The sequence below is a fragment of the Boleophthalmus pectinirostris genome, unplaced genomic scaffold (genome assembly GCF_026225935.1).
Source record: "Boleophthalmus pectinirostris isolate CB_2022bp ecotype Guang Dong unplaced genomic scaffold, ASM2622593v1 HiC_scaffold_1, whole genome shotgun sequence".
NCBI classification, from domain to species: domain Eukaryota; kingdom Metazoa; phylum Chordata; class Actinopteri; order Gobiiformes; family Gobiidae; genus Boleophthalmus; species Boleophthalmus pectinirostris.
The window spans coordinates 11052445-11075581 of NW_026570970.1; the positions used below are offsets into that span (position 1 = coordinate 11052445).

Below are 23137 nucleotides of genomic sequence, written 5' to 3' on the forward strand. Positions count from 1 at the left end.
GGAAACACAAATGTTCAAATCATGTCATATTGTCAACATAAAACTTTTGTCACCTATAGGTAGAGTCTCCAAAACCTTTACTCAAGTTAGAGTACTGTTACTTTAATAAAAAAAATACCACTCAAGTAGGAGTAAAAGTATGCTGCTCTCAAAGTACTCTGAAAAGTACAATTTCTTAAAAAAGTTACTCAAGTAAATGTAACAGTAAATGTAACTGAGTACTACCCACCTCTGTGAATTCTTATACGATAGATTATTTTGTTATTTTGTTCCAATTTTAACATCTAGCTATTTTTACATTCTCTGTCAGAGTAATCAAATCGTTTCCACTGAACAAAAAACGGATACAATGAAGTAACTGTGTAATACTTGATTCGAACATAAATTAATGGAAAGTTGAATTGCGTGTTAACAACAGCGAGAAAAACACTCCTAATAATATTTTCAAGAACCTGCCATCTGGCGCCTCTTACATTACACTAAATGAGAGTTATTTGGACATGGATCAAGAGACTGCGTCATTCTCAAGTATTTTTAGTTGTGAATTGCAGTTATTTATTTTGAGTACAGGGTTTTCTTCACTGTAGCTTTTTCTTGAGGCAAATAATGTACCTCAGGTGTGAATATACAGACTTGAAGAGATGTAGTAGAGTCTAAGATAAAGATAAGATAAACCTATATTTATCCCTATAGACTGAATATACAACTCACAAGCCGCTGCGTTCCAAACAAGAATTGTATATGGGTACACTTCCAGCTCCATTGACTCTTGACTTACAAAATACCTTAAAAAACTTACCATGTGCAGGCTCGCTTTTCCATAGATCTGACTAATTAACCTGTCTCCATTGTGTTTATTCCTATACGGTGGCTTTTAATTCACATTGGCAAATCGTCACCCCTCTCTCTGTAACTGCAGCAGTGAGCCTCATCATTTTGGTCTTAAAATGTTTGCCAGCTCTACGTGAACGTTGTTTTTTTATTTTACTTTTTTGTACATAAATAAATTCCTATTCCTAATATGGAACTCGACTCCAGATTCACCCTTGTAACTGGTAACCTCATGAGCCTCATTTGACTGGAGACGAACTCTACAGGTGACGTCACACTGCCTTAAGACCGCCACACACTGCAGGATTTTTCAAATGATTTTTAAACATGCGACAAAAAGCGCACACCACAGACACAAGGAGAATCTTATGGGATTTTAAGGCTCTATCCACACTAGTAAGTATTCGAGTCGTTTTCATTGTGGATGCAGTGTTCATCCACACTAATCTGATGGAAAACGGCTCAAGAAACGGAACAATTTGGTGCCACCAGCTCCCACGAATTCATCTGAGTACTAATCTGATCGGGCACTGTGTGGACGCCTGAAAACGTTGAACCTTATTGGACCACGTCACTGTGACTTGCTCCTTCCACCCTTCGCTGGGTTTGTGACATCAGTGACGCTATTGCGAAAAACAGTTTAACCAAACCACAGACAAACGGAAACAGCGGAGCTAGAAATACTTGCTAGTCCATTAAAAGACTGTTTTTATGCTTGCCATCTTCCTCGGCTTGAAATTGGCGGCTGCAACTTACTAGTGTTTTAGGCAGTTTTGCGTTAAAGGGCGAAGTATAATTCTATAGGTCTGTGCATACAACCGGCAGACAAAAAATCTCTGAAAAGTTTAACATGAACCATCTCCAACGTGATAGAAGCACAGAACAGACTCACCATCAGCAGAACATCCCTCTGTCACAGAAAGAACACTCATATTCCACTGAGTCATGTCCTTTAGTCCGACAGAAGCTGAACCGCATCAGCGCACAATAGCGAGCTGTTTTTTTGAGTGCTTAGTTTATGCAAATTAGCCATGTGGTTTTAAGTTTTGTTTCTGTAAAACGTAAACAAATATGCACAAGGCTGTGTGGATAGGGAAGGCTTGCAGACACAGAAACGACGTGTCTGGAAGCAAATTGTTTCCAATATGATGAAACGGTGACACAGTGATTAGTTTCCGTGTAAACATAACCAAAATCTCTGACCTCAAAGACAGCAGCGGGATAGATCCATGACCACAGGCTGCACTAAAACAACTCGCTTTGAGAGTGTTCAAAAGATCAGAGCACTGTACTTCTAGTTTAGATACAAGTCAAAACTGTGTTATTATTATTTGTGAAATGTGGTGCAAAACGTCCGATACATAATTTTTAAAGCATAGAAGAGATAAAGTACACAAGAAGTAGAGTCACTATCGGTAATCTGCAGCTTCACCTCGATCTGCGCGCTGTGTGGATGTAAACAGACACACGTGAGGAACTACTCCCACCTTTTTACTTTTAAAAAAACACTTCAAACTGGCTTAGTAGCGATGTTTTGTGGACTGGCTTTCATTATTTGCAGAGGACACATTCTATAGATAAGAGATGAGATGCTGCACTTTAAATTTACAACTTTAGAGAGAGGTGAGTAAGAACAATTTTCGCTATTTCCTGAGTTTGTGTCTTGTTCCTCTGTGTCCATCACTCCTCTGCCCCTGACATTCTGTTTTATCGGCTGTTCCCGTAGCGTTGCTGATGTTTGGTGGTTACAATCTGACAGAGTAGCTCAGAGTCACATTGACACCCCCCCACACACACACGAGGAGCACAGCGGCGTCAAAATCGCACACAAAGATACAAAGTCGGGTCACACTTTCCCGAACTTGGGAAGAAGCGAATCGCAGCCAAAATCTGACAAATTCTCCTGTAGCGTGTGGCGGCCTTTAATCTACGGTTGCAACTCAAAAGATCAATAACTGCGGCAAAATAGGAAACATGCAATGTGGTAGTTTTGGTTTTAGCAAGTCAAGATACAATCATGGCCTGAAACTGCTGATAACACGTGAGAAGGAACATCTTAGCCTCATTTACACGTGAGCATTTGCTATATTTGAAGAAAATGACAATATTATGGCAATTTCATTTTATTTATTTATTTATTTTTTAATAGGCTATTGTTCTTGTTCCTCTTATAGATAAATATTCTAAAATGTAGGCATGTTTCATTCAAATTAGACTATTCATGAAATTGACAGTCAAAATTTTTTAAATAAAGAGAAAATGTAATATTATTTTTTATTTACTCTGGACAAAAATCCCTAACCAGTTTTTATGTGTGAAAAACCTTGAAAATGCTTTGAATAAAATTAACTTCAGACACATACCTTTTTAAGAAAGCGGACTCCGTAGGTGAATATGTAAAGATAGAACGTGAACCTCCACCTGAAACACACAATAAGAAAACAATTGTCATCATCAATAACGCAACATTTATTTTATAAAGCAGGTCTATGGCAGCAGAACCTTCCAACTCGTATGAGCTTTAACACAACATTGACCATCATGAGCTTAAAGGGCCATATTACACAATTTTATGATATATAGTATGTTATAATGTTGTTTCCTCATCACAAACAGACCTGGAGTTGTGTTTTGGTTCATTCACACATGTTTAAATCACAAACCTGCATATTAATCCTGAGTTCTTCTCTCCAAAAAGAAAACACTGCAGTCTGTACCACCTTGTGATGTCATTGTGGTAACAGAGGAAGTGCTCACTGTGTTTTTTAAGTCCATACAGCAGAGGTGGGGACTTACAAGTTGAGATAAAATGGACGAAGTCTTGGGACTCAGGTTGGACTTGAAGGTCAGTATATGTATGTGTTCCTCTTTTCAGTTGATAAATGTGGTGCTTAATTTTACTTTGGATGAAACTGAAGTACTGTGATATGGTATTCTCAAATGTACTACAGTAACGTACAGCAGAGGTGGGGACTTGCAAGTCGTGACTTGGACTCGAGTCAGACTTGAGACTTGACTTGATAAAATGGACTAAGACTTGGGACTCGACTTGGATTTGAAGGTCAATGACGTGGGACTTGAGAAGACTTGATGCTTCTCCTAAAAAAATATACATGTTTTTAGAAAATAGTTTTCTCTTTTCAGTTGATAAATGTGGCGCTGTTTTACAGGAACAAACTGGAACATGTCCCTCCCACTTCTCTGTTACTTTGGATGTAACTGAAGTATTGTGATGTGGTATCCTCAAATGTACTACAGTAATACACAGTAATACACAGTAATATACAGTACAATACAGTAAAGCAGAGAGAACTACACAGAACATGATCCTTTCATTTCAGTGCAGACTACATGACAAAATAAGTTATTAAGCTCTCTTAAATCTGAACTGACTGTAATGATTCACACTAAGATCTTGTCAAAACATTTAAAAAGGAAACATTTGCATTTCTACAACTCTGATATAAATACTCATATATAAATATACCATGACTTTTTAAGTACAGTTTAGCTTGAAAGTCATATAAATTGCAAAAATCTAAGCTGTATTTGGTACTTTGGTTTAAAGATTTGAAATGACTTGAAGCTTCCCTGTATTTGACTTGGGACTTGACTCGGACTTGAGGTCAAAGACTTTTACTTGAGAATTACAAAACAATGACTTGGTCCCACCTCTGCCATACAGCTTCATGAGAATAATTTGGATTATTTCAGAGCTGAAGTTGCCTATCTCTACTGAAGAAAAGGTAAAAGGAGCTGTTCACTTGGAAAAAACTACCACTTCATGACATCACAAGGTGGAACAGACCATTTTGAGCATTGGAGATGTAGACAGCCTAATAATAAAAGATTACTCAAACATGTGTGAATGAACCAAAACACCACTCTGGGTACGTTTTTGATGAGGCAAGAGCTCACAAGAGTCAATTTTGTGTAATATAAGACCTTTAACCTGAATTGTAATTTCCATTCTGAACATTTTTTCTTCTTACTGAATCTTTCTGAAGTAATTTTGGAACCACAGCGGTATTCATTCAGACATGAGAGAGAGCGGGTGGCCAAATTTTAATCTTCTTACAATAATTAGTCCTGATTTATGGCTCATTTTCAGCAGCACATTTGTATGGACCCGGCTGGTGGGCTTACAGCTGCAGAGAATAGACCATCTCTTGACCAGGGCTAAAACAAGACTCGATGTTATGACATACTGTGCATTACTATGGCGTACTTAGGGAGGTTATTATGGGATGTGGGCTTACATGCATAGCTGACAGTGAATGAATGAGGGGGGCTGTATGTAGATTACTGTAGTAGTCGGCCATGTAAGCTAATAGGCCATTTTTACAAGTGTGGGAAAGCGATATAGTTGAAGCAAAAAAGTGTTTATATAATGATTTAAAAGTCCTCGATTTCACAAAATTGATTCTTATGAGCTTTAAACCATGTTATAATGTTTTTACCTCATCAAAAACATACCTGTAATTGTGTTTTATTTTATTTACACACATCTGAGTAAGCTTTTATTTTTAGTTTGTCTACATCTCCAAAGCTCAAAACGCTCTGTCATATACCTGTAGTTTTCAAATTAAAGGGACAGTTCAGAATTTTGGACGTAGGACCTCATTTCCTAGTGAGTCAGAGTGTTGGAGACGTGTGGAGACACTTTTTTAAAATATTCCGTCCAGTCCTTGTATTTGCAGAGGTCGCTGGTGCTAGGCTAGTGCATGTCAATGGCCATAGTTATCCTGCCACTAAAAACAGTCTTACCCACTCCACAAAACACCCGAAGCAAATCTATTATTACACCAGTACGATTTACTGTATTTTAAACGCTATTAGGCGTTCTGGATTATAAGACGCACTGTCATAGAATGATCTATTTTCAAACTTTTTTCACAAATAAACCACACCGAAAAGAAACACAACAGTTGGTTGGGTCAGTGGGACTTCGTTTGGCACGTTCACAGTGACTCTGGTCTTTGTTCAGTTGTGGCGTGTAGGAAGGGTGCTGTCTGGCACCGCTGGATTGTCGGCGTGTTCGCAGTGACTCAGTTGTTCAGTTGTGGCTCAGATTGGTACATTGAACTTGCTTTTTCCGTTCATTCCTCCATTCCATTCCTCATCGGCGTGGAGTGATGAGTGTGGCTGCGGGTGTTTTTCTCTGTGTGGTCGCTGTCTGCTCCGTGTGTGTTTGCGTGCCCTGTGGGTGGTGCGGCTTTATAGTTTACTGAAGTCGTACTGGGACATCAGAGTGGATTCGTGTACGGGGCGCTCTGAATTGTGAGACGAGCAGTTGTTTTTTGATGTGGTTAGAGGCTTAATAGCACGTCTAATAGCCCAGAAAATATGGTAAATGTCTGTGTTGCTAGAATAATTTCAGAAGTAAAACCAACCTTGCATTTGAGGGATTTATGTCTGAGCAGCAGTGAGTTGTACTCCCTGATAGAAAGCTTGGCAGAGGTGGACTGATATATGAGAAAATAGTCCCTCAACATGCGACAATTCATGTGATGCAAGGTTAGTTTCATTTCAAAGATTATTCTATCAACACAGACATTTACATGGACAGTCTGGTGTAATAATAGATTTGCTTCAGGTGTTTTGTGGAGTGGGTGAGACTGTTTTTAGTGGCAGGATAACTATGGCCATTGACATGCACTAGCCTAGCACCAGCGACCTCTGAAAATACAAGAACTGGATGGAATATTTTAAAAAGTGTCTCCACACGTCTCCAACACTCTGGCTCACTAGGAAATGAAGCCCTATGTCCAAAATTCCCGACTGTCCTTTTAAATTTCCGCTTAGTAAGACTATTTAAGATGACTTTTAAAAAGGTCTGATGTTAGGTCTTGTGCTAAAAAGTTGTTTCCACATCAAAAACATACCTGGAGTTGTGTTTTGTTTCATTCCCACATGTTTGAGTAACCCTGAATTATTTGTCTGTCTACATCTCAAAAGCTCAAAACGCTCTGTTCCACCTCGTGATGTCATGAAGCGGTAGTTTTCAAGTTTTTAACAGCTCCTTTTACCTTAAGTCCATTAGATATTGGCAATTTTCAGGTTTGAAATCACCCAAATCATTCTAGTGAAGGTGTATGGAGCTTAAAAACGCAGTGGAGCCCTTCTTGTATTGTATAATGTGCAAAAGAAACAAAAAACGAGACCACGAGACACAAGTTTACGATGAGAAAACAGTATAACAGATCAGAAAACAGCGTAATATGGAGCTTTTAATCTGACTTTTTAAACGCCGTGTACATCCTCACGATTTGAAAATAGACGTACAACAGAAATGTTCCGAAAGCACTTCAAAGTTGAGCCCCGTTAAGCTGCTGACGGGCTTCTTTTTGTCCTGGATTATAGAGCATGTTGTGGAGCCAAATGAACTGGACAAGTCTACCTGGCACACGCAGCAAAGCCCGTCGCCTGGCAACCGCCTCATCAAACCTGCAAGAGTCTTTTTCAAGGGCCACTGAAAGGCTGCTATAAATGTACAATTACAATGACTCAACCGCTTTGCCTTCAATAGATTTTCTGAAGTCAGACGCAGCTGTTTTTTTGCTATTATAATGCCTCTGTGCCCGTGCTGATAAGATGTGGTGGTTTTAAGGGGGAAGCATGACTACAACCTGTTTTTGCGAGTTTTTAAGGTTTTCCATCACTTCAATTGCAGCTCTGAACTAGTGTTGTCATGACAGTAAAGATTCAAAGTTGATTTTATTATAGGAATAAGCTACTTGATACCAATTCCAATGCCATAATTAGGGCTGGGTATCATTAAGAAGATGCCGATATGAATCATACCTCGATACAGTAAGCTTTTGATTTGCTACGATATATTTCAAATCAATTCAATACAGTGCAATAAAAAACAAAGGTGAAATCATGGCTGTGATACTAAAAGTCTTCATTAAACCACCTGTGCAAAGTTCATATGAAACACAAACATTTTAATCATCAAAACAGTGTTGCATAAACTGAGTTTCCTTCCTCTAAACAAGCAACAAAACTGTAGCGCTGTATTAAAATAATTTAGTAAAATTTACAAAAAAATACTCTTGGCGATATATTGATATAGCAGCCCACAATATCATCATCTTAAACAATACGATATATATCAATATTTCGATATTTTCGCATAATGATAGGCGGCACGGTGGCTGAGTGGCTAGCACTCATGCCTCACAGCAAGAAGGTTCCGGGTTTGATCCCCAGGTCGCCTGGGCCTTTCTGTGTGGAGTTTGCATGTTTCTCCCCGTGTCTGGATGGGTTTCCTCCGGGTGCTCCGGTTTCCCCCATCAACCCAAAACATGCTACAGGTCTCCAGAACAGTTGATAGTCAAGGTCAGTTAAATACAATCAATCAATGAAACTGTCCAAGGACGACAGGTGGAAATTAGCACTGATGCTACAACCTAATGTACAGTGCATCTCTCCTGTTAAGGTAAATGCTAAAATTGTGCGCTGTCCCCGTCTCCAATAAATAAATAAATAAATAAATAAATAATAGTCAGTTTTCAGCATAAAATAGTTGAATGCTACCATTAGGGCTGGGTATCATAAAGAAGTTGCCGATACGATACATACCTTGATACATAGGCCACGATATGATACATATATCATATCGAATCAAAAGCTCTCTGTATTGAGATATTTCAAATTGATTCAATATGGTTCAATATAAAAATAAAGGCTAAATCATGGCTGTGATACTAAAAGCCTTTGTTAAACCACTTCTTGTGAAAAGTTCATATGAAAGACAAACATTTTAATAATCAAAACAGTGAAAATATCAAATGTGTTGCATAAACAAGTTTCCTTCCTCTGAACAAGCAACAAAACTGTAGCTGTAACAAAATAATTTAGTAAAATTTACCAAAATATACTCTTGGTGATATATTGATATAGCAGCTCACAATACTGATACTGTATCATCATATTAAATGATACGATATATCGATGTTTCAATATTTCTGCACATCCCTAACCATAATGATTTTTAATAATAGTCAGTTTTTGGCATAAAATAGTTGAATGCTACCATTAGGGCTGGGTATCATTAAGAAGTTGCCGATACGATACATACCTTGATACATAGGCCACGATATGATACATATATCATATCGAATCAAAAGCTCACTGTATCGAGATATTTCAAATTGATTCAATATGGTTCAATATAAAAATAAAGGCTAAATCATGGCTGTGATACCAAAAGTCTTTGTTAAACCACTTCTTGTGAAAAGTGAAAATGAAAGACAAACATTTTAATAATCAAAACAGTGAAAATGTCAAATGTGTTGCATAAACCAAGTTTCCTTCCTCCAAACAAGCAACAAAACTGTAGCTGTAACAAAATAATTTAGTAAACTATACCAAAATATACTCTTGGTGATATGTTGATATAGCAGCCCACAATATTGATACTGTATCATCATATTAAATGATACGATATATCGATGTTTCAATATAGTAAAATATACCAAAAAATACTATTGGCTGTATCATCACATTAAACTATAAGATATATCAATATTTAGATATGTGATCCTATACTAGTTCTGATAGAGCCTAGGTCATTCTAAAACTGTCAAAATATGTCTTGTTACCGGAATAAGAACTGTTAAAAAAATACTGTGGTAGTTTTTAAGTTAACAGCTACATTTTACCTTTTGTTCAGTAGAGATTGGTATTTCCAGGGCTGAAATCAACCAAATGACTCTAGTGAAGGTGTATGGAGTTTAAAAACACAGTGGAGCTTCCTGTATTACCATATGACATCATGAGGCGGAACAGAGATTTCAGTCTGAGAGAAGAACTCAGCCTAAATATGCAGGATTTGTGAGTTAAACATGTAAGAATGAAACAAAACATAAATTCAAGCATGTTTTTGATGAGAAAACAGCATTATAACATGGATCAGAAAATAGCGTGATATGGGCCCTTTAAGCTCCATCACTCTGCGCTATTAAATGCAACAAGCCAGACCTGCTGTACACAGACTCCCTCCGTCCTGCCCAGAGCTTGTGGTCAGCAGAAAATTCACCCACAGCTCCACAGACGCCCTGTTCACCTTCTCAAACACACTGCTAATTTGCTTTGATTACACAGCGCGATTTTACTAGCCCCGAATTAACAAGCATAGAAACTGTGCCTTATTTCAACACCACACACGCCAGAAGGGGGGAGAAAAAAAAAGCAAGAATGGATTAGATATCTTTTTAAAAACGTGCACTAGTTCATCTTTGGACGCTAGCTTGGCACAACACCACTTTTGTTGTCAGCTTGGCTTCTATTCAGTATCTACAGGGGGTATGAAAATGACAGACTGCACGCGCTAGGTAGAGAACAGCAGTAATGAAGACATTAGCAAACCTGGCTGCGTTTCAATAAAGAGCAGATTCACATTGTGTACTGCATACTGCTAATACAGCTAGATCGCACCAGACCTTTGCTTTAAAGAGCCCATATCACACTATTATCTGATCTGTGTTATAATGTTGTTTCCTCATCGCAAACAGACCTGGAGTTGTGTTTTGTTTCATTCACACATTTAAAAACCCTGCGTATTTTTAGGCCTCTGTCCACAGTAGTTCGTATTCGAGTCCTTTTCGTTGTAGATGCAGTGTTTGTCCACACTAATCCGATTGAAAACGGCTCCAGAGACGGAACGATCCGGTGCCTCCAGTTCCCACGAATTTATCTGAGTACAAATCTGATCCGGCACTGTGTGGACGCCTGAAAACGCTGATACGCTGATGTAAGTCTATGCGCCGCGAAGTAACTAATTCACCGCTAAAACACTAAGAGGGGTGGGCAAACGTTTTGACTCGTGGGTCACAAAGGGTTCTAAAATTTGATGGAAGGGCAGGACCAGGAGCAGATGGATGGAGTTTTTTGGTAATCCACCTCATAAGAGAAAAAAAAATGCATGACATATGATAGAAAACATATCTCATGTTATTGAAATATCCCATAATTGAAGAATGCATTACAACAAAATATCAATATCTTTCAAGTTCCATGGTATTTACTGTTTATTGAAATGACTTTTAATACACTGAAAATCATTATTACTATTACCCCTGGGCTAGCATATATTCATGTATATGGTTTGTGTGTACGACCTGCAGATGTATAATCTCTGTAAAGTTTAACATGAACCATCTCCAACGTGATAGAAGCACAGAACAGACTCACCATCAGCAGAACACCCCTCAGAACACAGAAAGAACACTCATATTCCACTGAATCATGTCCTTTAGTCCGACAGAAGCTGAACCGCATCAGCCATACAACAGCAAACTGTTTTTTTGAGGCTCAGTTTATGCAAATTAGCCATGTGGTTTTAAATTTCGTTTCTGTAAAATGTAAACAAATATGCTCAAAGCTGTGTGAATAAAGAAGGCTTGTGGACACAGAAACGACTTGTCTGGACGCAGATCATTTCCGATTTGGTGATTCGGTGATATGTGGTTTCGTCTTAGACGGAGTTCTTCTCGCACACAGAAAACACTCAGTTCCACCTTGTGATGTTACTTAAACTGAACAATTTGTTCATGCACCAAACTGCACAAGTCATGTATAAAGCTAAAAATAAGCACTTACCAAAAGATATCCAACCACTTTTTTGTGAAAGGGAAGGCAACTTTAATTTAACAGGCTTTTTAAACTTTAAAGTGCCTTGTGCTTGAACGGCAAAGGAAGAGTTTTTGTATCTATGTTTGTAGTGTAAAATTATGGAACAACATGAAAATAGAACTAAAACTTCGTCCATATGTACATGTATTCCAAAGTGCACTTAAAGTGATTATTTCAAAATACTGTGATGAAGAAATTAATGTTTAGTGTATATGTGTGTGTATATAAATCATATGAGTGTATATAATATATATTTATTGTTGTTGTTAGTTTTGTAATGAAATGTGGGTATTGTGAATTATAGCTTATATTGTACATATTGTACATATATTGTCTATATGCTCTTTGTTAATTTGGGACAGTAGAAAATAGGGGTGGGGTTAAATAACTCCTTTTTTTAACACAAGTAAAATCTGCGTGACATTTATTTTTGTTTATTATTACAGAAAAGAAATATTTACGTATAATTTCTCTCCAGCAACTAGGTCAGAAATTGGAATACACTAGACGGTTCGCAAAAACCCTGGAAGTGTGAGTTCGGACACCAGCCAATCAGCAAAGAGCCATATAATCTGTGTTGGCAACGATTCCCGAGATTGAGGATTTAAAGCCGGAATAAAGAGAATGTTTGGTGAATTTTATCAAGGGGAAACACGTTATTGCCCTTCCTCCTACGGGATTTGGGAAAAGCTTAATATACAGTTAGCCCCATTAGCGGCGCATTAAATACGTCACGACTAAATATCAGCGATTGGTCAAATTTTAAAAAAGTACCCGTCTCCCGTCGAATGAACGAATCCTAATGCTGCGAGGTCAGACAGTTTCCACGAAGTGAAACCGGCTGATGAATCAGGCTATATGTTCTATGCATTACTGTCCAAACATTCATTCATTCATGTCATATGGCAATAAGGAAGTGCTCCACTGTGTTTTTAAACTCCATACATCTTCACTAGAATCATTTGGGTAATTTCAGATCTGGAATTGCCAATCTCTACTGAACAAAAGGTAAAAGGAGCTGTTCACTTGAAAATACGGCTTCATAATTCACATCACAAGGTATTTTTGAGGAAGTAACAACATTATAACACAGCTTAAAGCTCACAATTTTGCAGTCAATATAGGACCTTTAATTTGACATAAATGGAACCACAAGAATATGTATTATTTGCTTATTTGTTCACCCAATTGGCTAAATTGTAGTTTGTATTATTATAAGAAATTTCAAGGGGACCATTTTACCTTAATTGAAACCAAAACTGCTCAAGGCGAATCTTTAGAGAAACTGTTACATAAAATATTTAAAAAGTATGGTTAAGATGGAGCTAAAATTAAAATCAAAGGTTCTGTTAAGGTCCAAAATGAGGTCTAGAGGAAAATTACGACGAGCAAGCAAGTTAAAATTAAAACCCAAAAAGGTACACTATGTAACTTTTATGAAGCCGAGTCTGCAGTCTGTTCGTCTCCATGGAGATGTTATGAATATTACTTTACCTAGAATGTTGCAAAGTATAGCATTAAACTATTCTTCTTTCATTTATTCAATTACAGGTATTTTTATTGCTCAAAAATACCCTCAAAACATTCATTCTCCTTGGAAGCAGATGCAACTCTCCATAGATCTGACCCGTAACTTGTTTCATGCCATACAGTGGAATATTGTAGGCAAAGCAATAACATCTCCATGGAGACAAGATGGAGGCATGTAACCAAAAAAGTGACATAGTGCACCTTTAAAGCTGAATCTGTGAATGTGTAAATATTCAAAATGAAGATCTTGCTGTGTTGTGTTTTGTTTCATTCACACATGTTTGAGTAACTCTTTATTATTAGTCTGTTTACATCTCCAAAGCTCAAAATGTTCTGTTCCAACTTGTGATGTCACGTAGTGGTAGTTTTCAAGTTAACAGCTACTTCATTCATTTTGGTTCAGTAAAGATCAGCAATTTCAGAAATCTGAAAATATCCAAATGATTCTAGTGAAGGTGTATGGAGTTTAAAAACACGGTGGAGCACTTCCTGTATTACCACATGACATCACAAGGTGGAACAGAGGGTTAGGTGTCAGTTAGGGCTCCTCAATTATGGAAAAAGTCATTATTACGATTATTTTGGTCAATATTGAAATCACAATTATTCAAACATGGTGCATTTATTCAGCATTTCTCTCTCTCAAAAAACACTTAGTTATTGATAATTTACGCAAAACTTTCAAACTGAAAATAAATATAGCCTACAAATATGAACCTTAGAGCAGTTTTGCGATGTATGATATGAATAAATTATACTTTGAACATGAAATAAGACATAAAAAAACTTAAATATATCCAAAATAAACTCTATATCCAGCTCTTCTACTATCTCTATATTTTAAAAAAATGAAATAAATATACTTGTTTAGATAAAAATATCCCAAAATTCGATCAATTGCACAGCCTTAGTTTCAGGTAGAGAGAAGAAGTTTGTGTGAATGAAACAAAACACAACTCCAGGTATTTTTATGATGAAGAAACATTATAACATCGATCAGAAAACAGCATAATCTGGACCCTTTATTTTTTGCAACATTAGCATTGACCCAAATTCTCGATCGCACGTAGATTGAAGCTTTAATTCGTGTCTGTACTCCCTCCTGTCCACTGTGTAATTGGAGTACATTGGTGTGATTAGACAATGGTCTCGTTCTATGCACCAGGGGCCCTTCTCTCAGCTCCTCACAGCGTAGACATGCTCCGGTCTGACAGATACACTCACTCACTCACTCACTCCTGCAGTTTAACTATGAAACACCGACTCACAACCATCCCCCCTGATACCTCCACACTCCTGCACTTTTGTACTACAGCAGATATGTATGTACAGCAGAAGATAGACAAGACATGTTTAACACTGAAAAAACAGATTCTTCTATGTAACTTTTTGGTTGGGGGTCCTTATACCTTAAACCTACTTTATATTTATTCAATTACAGGTGGTTTTAAAGCTCAAAAATACCGTATTTTACGCACTATAAGGCGCTCTGGATTATAAGGCGCACTGTCATTGAATGGTCTATTTTCAGACTTTTTTCACAAATAAACCGCACCGGAATTTAAACGAAACACATTAGTTCGATGGGTTCAGTCGGACTTTGTTTGGCACATTCACGGTGACTCTGGGCTTTGTTCAGTTGTGGCGTGTAGGGAGGGTGCTGTCTGGGACCGCTGGATTGTCGGCGTGTTCGCAGTGACTCAGTTGTTCAGTTGTGGCTAAAAGTGGCACATTGCACTCGCTTTTTCGGTTCGTTCCTCGTCCACGCGGAGTGATGAGTGTGGCTGCGGGTGTTTTTCGCTGTGCGGTCGCTGTCTGCTCCGTGTGTGTTTGCGTGTTCTGCGGGTGGTGCGGCTTTGTAGTTTACTGAAGTCGTGCTGGGACACCCGAGTGGATTCATGTATAGGGCGCTCTGGATTGTGGGGCGCGCGGTCGTTTTTTGATGGGGTTGGAGGCTTAAGAGCGCATTTAATAACCTGGAAAATACGGTACCTAGAAAAACAGGCATTCTGACTGTGAGCAGAGTCGCCTCTCTTCTGCTTGGTCTGGTTTGGTCTCCATGAAATAGAAAGGTTTAATACTAGGGGTGGGCGATATCTCAATATTTAAAGTATATCAAAATATTTTTTAAACAGGAAATATATTCTAACATATTGTATATATCAATATAATGCTTATATTTAATTCATTTGATTGCCTTCTCTGTGCTCGCCCAGTACAAGAAGCAAGCTGTTTTTTCCCCCAGCGTTTATAGTTTATGCAAATGAGCCATGTGGTTTTAAGTTTTGTTTCTGTAAAACAAACACATATGCTCAAAGCTGCATTACACACATTATAATCTCAAACGGGCTGATGTGGCTCTATGCTTTATAAGTTTTAAAGTTTAGTAATGTAAAGTTTATTTATGCAGAAGATTTTAATTAAGAATCTGCTGCAGTGTAAAACTTGTACAATAGTGTTTGGAAACGTTTGGTTTGATCTGTGCAGTGGATTGTGGGAAACCTCAGAGCTCCTTACAGCTAGTGAGAAACATGGATGTATTAAAATAAGAAACCTCCAGAGCTTCTTCTGCTGAAGGAGCTCATGGTTCTGGTTATTGTATGGTTAATGCAAAGACGAGTTAATGCAAAGATGAGCCTGAGTTGAGTTGAGATGTAAAGAAGACAGTAAGTATTATTTCTTCCTTTATTTTACAGTTAAATTATTACTTTTGTATACAGGGATTTTATTTATTTTTTCTTGTCGCAGAAGCACTGTTTCTAAAAATAAGACCTTATTAGAATTTGTTTGTTTTTGCAGTTGTTTTTGGGGGGTTATTTTTTCTGTACAGATATCAAGATATAGTATATTGTAAATCGAGATATAGCAAAATATCAAGATATATTTTTTGCTCCATATCGCCCAGGTCTATTTAATACCATACAGTGAAAAATTCCAGACAAAGCAATAACACCTCCATGGAGAAAAGCATTTAACAGACCCTCCACCAGAAAACTTGAAGTACCTTTTAGCTCCTCAGACCAGTACTTTTAGATTGAAAATGACTTGATTTCAGAACTATTGTCCACATTACTACTTTTGAAACCTTCTCTGTCCTTTCACCAGTAACGATTGTTTTAGCAATGCAAAATTTAAAAGCTCCTATATTATGCAGAATTGACTCTTGTGAGCTTCAATCCATGTTAGAATGGTGTTCCCTCATCAAAAACCTACCTCGAGTTGTGTTTTGTTTCATTCACACATGTTTGAGTAATACTTTATTATTAGTCTGTCTACTTTTCCAAAGCTCAAAATGCTCTGTTCCACCTTGTGATGTCATGTAGTGGTAGTTTTACTTTTTGTTTAGTAGACATGGGCTGAAATTATCCAAATGATTTTAGTGAAGGTGTATGGACTCTAAAAACAAAAAAACAAAAACACAGTGGAGCACTTGCTGTATTACCAAATGACATCATAAGGTGGAACAGAGTTTTTTCAGTTTGAGAGAAAAGCTCAGCCTAATTTTGCAGGGTTTCTGTTTTTTTTTACATGTGAATGAAACAATGAAATTATAAACAGTAACCTATTTCACTTTATACAGTAATACTTTTTCAGTGCAACCCACAGCCAGACTATTATTGGACTCATTATAAGCAAATCAATATTTAATGTGTAATGTGTAAGAACTTAATGGCTCTATTTTGAGATACGTATAATTCAAAAGTTTTCTTCTTCTATGCAATTTTATCATAGAAACTGTATTGTGTTTAATAGGGATGTAACAATAAGTCTCACAGTCATATCATAGACCATCATAACATATTGAATTACAAGTTCCTTTGCTTAAATTAAGGGTGTGCATTGCCTCGAGTCTGACGATACGACACATATCATGATTCACGTGTCACGATTCAATATATCACGATACATCCCGATACTAAAACAGTGGATCATATATTGCGATTTATGAGTAATTACTTCTAATAATACAGTCAACTACACCTTCAAGAGAACACAGCTGTATGAATTATCACTTTTATATTTATTTTTAAATCATGAAACAGTGAAGAGAACAGAAAAATTCAGTGAAGGAATTTTTGTGAAATAAAAAAAAATAAAAAATCGATTCGGATCCATTTTGAATCGATTCGAGAATTGTGCAGTGAAGTACCATGATATATAACTGAATTGATTTTTTTCTTACTTTTTCTTAGCTTAAATGTATGGTTTTATAGTAGAAACATCTTATAAACATCTGAAACTACATCTCCCATGATTCATTTCAGCGCAAACAACATGAAGAGATATGTTTTTACTAGAATTCTTGGGATTATGACAGAAATAATTCACACCAAAATCTTGCCAAGGTATTTTAAAAACAAAAAAGTGTCCTATCTATCTCCAAAATATCGCATAAATATCGTACCGTGAGATTTGGATATCGTTACATCCCTACTTTCTCTATATCTGAACCACGATTGATTTGAAATGACTCAAACAAAAAAGCCAATAAAAACATTTTAGAAAAAAACTCACTGCCCATTTTCCACTGCTTTAGTAGGTCGACCATATTTATTATTGCCAGTCAGTATCAAAACAAACAAACAAACAAAAAAAATCAGATAAAAAAGGACTAAATTGGACATTAACTGAGTATTTTTTTAATCTATAACAGTCTCAGCTAGTATAAGAACATATGATAACCTACTACTAGAGAAACTACTGTGATTTGAGTTGAAAATTACTGTTCTGCTTTTCAAAAACAATATCAACTTCCAAGTTTCACATTTTAGCCAAGAATATATTTAGCCAGAAATTCAAGCAAGATGAATGTTACTTCAGAATTACAGGATTACTCATGCAGAAGTACAAACTGGTCCAAGAAAGAGTAAGAAGAAAAAAGGTATTTGGTATAAAAGTATTCAAAAAAGCATGTGTGACTGGACTTGTGACTTTTATTCCTTCTGCCATAAAGTTTTTAAATGGAAAGTGAATTTGCTGTTGTGTCCCTGATGCACTGAGGTTTGAAGGTATAGCATCTGTTTTTCTTTTATTATTTATAGACTGTGCACGACCAGAGATGTGCCAACTGAATTGCCCTTTGAGAATAAAGTTGTTGATTGATTCATTAATCCAAAAAAACTATACAAGAAGAAGAATTTTTTAAAGGTTATTCAACATTAATGGGCCCATATTACACTATTTCTGATCTTTGGTATTATTTTGTTTCGTCATGACAAACATAAATGGAGTTGTGTTTTGTTTCTTCCACACATTTCTCAAACAGAAAAATGATGTCATGTTGTAATGCAGGAAGAGCCTCGCTGTGTTTTTATTACAATTTTTTTTTTTTTTTCAAATATCAGCATTGTCAGGGTAAAATATTTAGATAAAGACGCTGAAAATGCTGAGTAAAACACACACACACGCAGCAAAAAAAAAGTTGAAAAGGGAGAGTGAGATAAGAATCAGTCAAAGAAAAGAGTGAAAAACATCATTCTGGACCAGAGGGAAAATGAAAAGTGAAAAAATGGAACCAACAAAGAGAAAAAATTGAATCAACAAAGTGAAAAAATGGAGCCTACGTTTTCTTAAAAGTCTTCACTGACCCCCCCAAGAGTACATCGTACTTTTTCCATGTTGACAAAATACAGAATGTCTCTAATCCCGGCATGGACTGTGGGTGGAGCAGGAGACTTTCCACTCTGTTTTTAAACTCCACACACCTTCACTACAATCATTTGGATCATTTCAGCGCTGGAATTTCCGATCTCTACTGAACAGAAGGTAAAAGGAGCTCTTAACATGAAAACTACAGCTTCCTGACATCACAAGGTGGAACAGAGCATGTTGGAGCTTTGGAGATGTAGACAGACTAATAATAAGGAGTTATTCAAAGATGTGTGAATGAAACAAAAACACAACTTCAGGCAGGGCTGCTCGATTACGTAAAAAAACAAACAAAAAACATTATCACGATTATTTTGGTCAATATTGAAATCACGATTATTCAAACGATTATTTTTTAGTTACACAATGCATCTATTTAGCATTTCTGAAAAAAAAAACAAAAAAAAAAACACTAAACACTTCGCAACATTAGAATTCGTTCACTCGACGGTAGGCGGGTATTTTTTTCATTTAACAAATTACTGCTATTTGATCGTGGCTTTTCCCAAATCCTGTAGGAAGAAAGTCAATAACGTCTTTCCCCTTGATAAAATTCACCAAACATTCTCTTTGTTCCGGCTTTAAATCCTTGATCTCGGGAATTGTTGCCAACACAGAATGTATGGCTCTTCGCTGATTGGCTGGTGCCTGAACTCGCATATTTGGGGTTTTTGCGAACCGTCTATTGTATTCTCATTCCTTATCTAGTCGCTGGAAAGAAATTAAATTGAGCGAAGGCACTAGGTGGTGCCAGCCTGACTAACAAATATGAACCTTAGAGCAGTTTTGTGCGATGTATAAAACATAAAGTGAATAAAATATAGTTTAAACATGAAATAAGGCAAAGAAAAACATAAATGTATCCAAAATAAACTATATATCCAGCTGTTCTACAATCTCTACATTTAAAAAGTAAAATAAATATACTTATTTATATTTTAAAAAGCTTTAAAACTCGATTATATGAGTTCGTAGATTGTCTGACACATATCGAAATCGCAATCAAAATTCAATTAATTGCAGAGACTTAACTTCAGGTTTGTTTTTGAGGAGGTGTCAACATTTTAACATGGCTTAAAGCTCAAAAGAGTCAATTTTGCGCAATATCGGAGCTTTAAATAGAACAGAGCTCTACCCACATCTGTGTTTTACCTTTGTCACTAAAACTGCTAAAACCTTACATAATTATTGATACTTCTGCCTGTAGGACTGTCTCTTGTCTTGCTCCATTTATCAACCTGTCTGTAGAGCAGGTGACCAAGTGCCCACAAAGGTAAACTTCATTTCCATATAGTCATACTAGGTAATCCATCAAACAAAATGTCATGCCTGATTTGAAAATAGTCAAATTGGCAGAACAGCGCTGGTGTTTTAAAAGTACTTACATGCTTTCACAGAACCGGGTCAAAGTACTGGGCTTTTCCTGGTTACGGCGTTGTCGGAACCAGCGCTGGATCGTCCGTACGTCCCAGTCCAGCTGCTTGGACAGACCCTCCAGTCTCTTCTCATCGGGGTGCTAAAAATACAGGGAATAATTTAAGTTTTCTATTATGGATGAAAGGGACTGAATTAGGAAATGAGATGTGAACAGACCTTGGTGATAGCGGTGAAGACCTTCTCCAGGATGGCGTTGGGTTGAGCTTTCTGAGGTCCGTTGGCTTGGATCTTCAGGCCCATCGCACATGGTCTTGCGATAAACCTGGAAAAAAAAAAAAAAACATAATATATTTAGTAGTCTAATAATGGTAATGGCAATAATATGAAAGAACTGATATGTCACTCTCTTCTTCAATGGAATCCACAATTTCACTGTCAATTTCACTCTCACAAAAATGCATGATCTCTTTCCACGGTGAGAAAACAAAATGTGGAAATAAACCCTTATAGCCCTCCTCATAATGAAGTCTCCACGTGTCCTATCTCAGGGCAGGGAAATGACAGACACATCTTTTGTAGATCCTCACACATGGATGCTGTCTGACCTTGCTGTATTATTTACAGGTTGACTGTGTTTGCTGTGGTATAAATATTGAAGGCGATGGAGAGTTTAGAGGAATATTAAGAACTGTGTGTCCCAGAGGAGTCCTGACCCACATATGTACGCTGCTCTGACCATCACCTCGCTGTATCAGTGACAGTGCAGCGTGCTGGGCTCCAGCAGCACTATCTGTATTCTGTTTAAGCACACGGGACCACAGGAGCTCCTCTGGGCGTGAGGATGGGCCGGGGTCCCGGTGCGGGCTCGGTACAGGCTCACTGCACAGACAGTGCAGACAGCGCTGCTGCTGCTGCGGGCCTGCAGATGAGCAGGATCAGCCGCTGATGTGTGAGAGGGAGAGGGCTAACCAGATAAGATGCCATTGTTTAGGTACCAGACTGCCACACGCAGGACAGCGGCGCGTGCCAGATCACTCACTAAATCCCCGCAGCTCGTAGTAGTGGGAGTTTCTAGTGAAATTGTGGCTCGGTTAATGCACCTACCGTTCGAACACGAGCCGGATCATAAAGATGCAGAAAGCTAAAGGACACGCCAGATACAGGTCCTCGGCTTGCGGGAAGGTTGCCTCCTCTGTGTTCTTTAAGTCAGCCCAGGTTACGTTATGAGGCAACCAGAACCTCTCGTTCCAAAACCAGGCCAGGATCCCGGACATGTCTCCGCAGCGGTGCCTGTCGCAGCGGGCAGAACAGAAGAGGAGGACGGTCTCTCTGATGGGAGCGTGCCGCTCGGCAGTACCGTGGACACTACTGTGGGCTGTACCGAGGCTGTGATGAGCAGTTATCCGCGGAGATCCGTCCGCTTCCCCTCACCGCGGAGGAAGGGCCGCTCTGTCCGCGTCTGCGCTCCTGATTGGTGCTGGGAGACGTCACACAGCGCCACTGGAGCAACCAGGAGAGCGGCTCTGATCATGGGGTCTGCGCGCTCTGCTGCGCGCTGGAGGGGACCTTATTTAATTTCTTATAAATTAAGATAATTATAATAACCCTTAAAAGCCAGATGAGACATATTTGGTGTGGTCTAACTTCAGTAGCCTGAAGAGCTCCCATCATTTTGTCCCGTTTGGCTCAAATCACCAAACTCATTTTAGTCTAAGCCCCCTAGAGTCTGTGACTAAAAATAGACCGAACGGTCATCCCCAGAAAAAAAACAAAACAAAACAAAAAACAAATAAATAAACAAAAACAACTTTGAACTGTTTCTTTTTCACTATCTTCCTGTGATATGGTCTTAGAGTATCAGTAGCTCTGTGGCGTAATATTTAGTGACTTCGGGTCAAGACCTGAAATGGAATTATCTTATTTTGACACACAGTCTTACGTTTCATCTTTCAGATTTTGTTTAAAACTGATGATTTTGTCAGAGTAAGTTTCAATTAACTAAATATGTGTCGCTGTTGTGTGGGGTTTTGACTGAGGTTGTCTCCCTGACATTTTGAAGCCCGATAACGCCATCTACTGGTCAATATGAATAACTGCACGTGCTCACGTTTCTGCTCGTAAACTGTTAAAAACTTAAACGAATATGTTTGATAATCTGAGTGGAGTAATGGGCCTACTCTTAAAAAACTATTTAGGCTATTCTTTAGGTGTGGACAAAATTCCAGATTGGATCACTGAATTATTTTTATTTGTCTTGCCCTGATGCAAATCATTTACAGGAAGTGAAGTCGTCATAGAAATAATAAAATAAGCTCTCAAATTTGGCAATTAATCTTGTGGTGCTGGTTTAAATTGTAATAAGATTTGCAACAAAAGGCAACAATCTACTAAGGTAAATACTACTACTGCTACTAGCATGCTATGCTTCTTCTACTACTACTACAACTACTACCACTAGGGCCTTGTACTACTACTACTTCTAGGCTACAATTACCGGAGGTTGGACTTAACAGTGGTAAAGTATTTTCAGTTAAATGATTAAAAAATCGACCCAAAAAGTAGCGTAGACAAAGTTTGTTTTATTTTCCGTCCCTCTATACACTTAGGCTGTATATATGTATATATGTATATAATGTGTATATATATCATCAACATATAAAATATCCCGTTGTGACGAACCCCAGTCGCATTTTGAGCCCAGCAGAGCGCACTAAATCACAAATCCGGTGTAATGAATCCTACGGGTCCTTTAAGCGCCTGAGTGACTGTGCAGAGCGGAGGTGCGTGCGGATGTGCGCGCCTGCGTGCGCTGCGTGTGCACCGTTATTTTCCGGGTTGTTCAGGCGGACAGCGGCAGAGCTGTGCGCCAGTGCTGTGCGCCAGCTGACACTTGTGCTCGGGACTCGGGAGGAGGAGAGGTCACACCGAACAGACTCTCCGCGCCTCCGGCCGCCTCAGGCTGCTCCTCGCTCAGCAGCATCCCACCATCATGGCGGATCAAGTCGAATCTCCGGCCGCTGTCCCCCCGCTGACAACCGCCTGGCCCATCACCAGGGAGTCGTACGAGCTGCAGGAAGTCATAGGTTAGTATCATACTCTGTATCCGCGC

General features: G+C 38.2%; 2 protein-coding genes across 3 annotated transcripts in view; one reads left to right on the forward strand and one right to left on the reverse strand.

Moving 5' to 3' along the window:
* The window catches only part of cers6 (ceramide synthase 6), a 59930-nt gene extending 37251 nt beyond the window's left edge, over window positions 1-22679 (reverse strand). For both annotated transcript variants that reach the window (XM_055150009.1, XM_020928967.2), the window contains exons 1-4: window positions 21133-22679; window positions 20245-20350; window positions 20037-20167; window positions 3195-3252 (exon numbers count right to left, since the gene is read on the reverse strand). In XM_055150009.1, coding sequence (XP_055005984.1) covers window positions 3195-3252; window positions 20037-20167; window positions 20245-20350; window positions 21133-21302 — 465 coding nt within the window. In that variant the 5' untranslated portion in view covers window positions 21303-22679. The remainder of the gene's footprint in view (window positions 1-3194; window positions 3253-20036; window positions 20168-20244; window positions 20351-21132) is intronic.
* A 181-nt stretch (window positions 22680-22860) lies between these two features.
* Window positions 22861-23137, forward strand: part of stk39 (serine threonine kinase 39) — a 103997-nt gene continuing 103720 nt past the window's right edge. Inside the window, exon 1 of the mRNA XM_020928940.2 lies at window positions 22861-23111. Within this exon, the coding sequence (XP_020784599.1) occupies window positions 23018-23111 (94 nt within the window). The 5' untranslated portion in view covers window positions 22861-23017. The remainder of the gene's footprint in view (window positions 23112-23137) is intronic.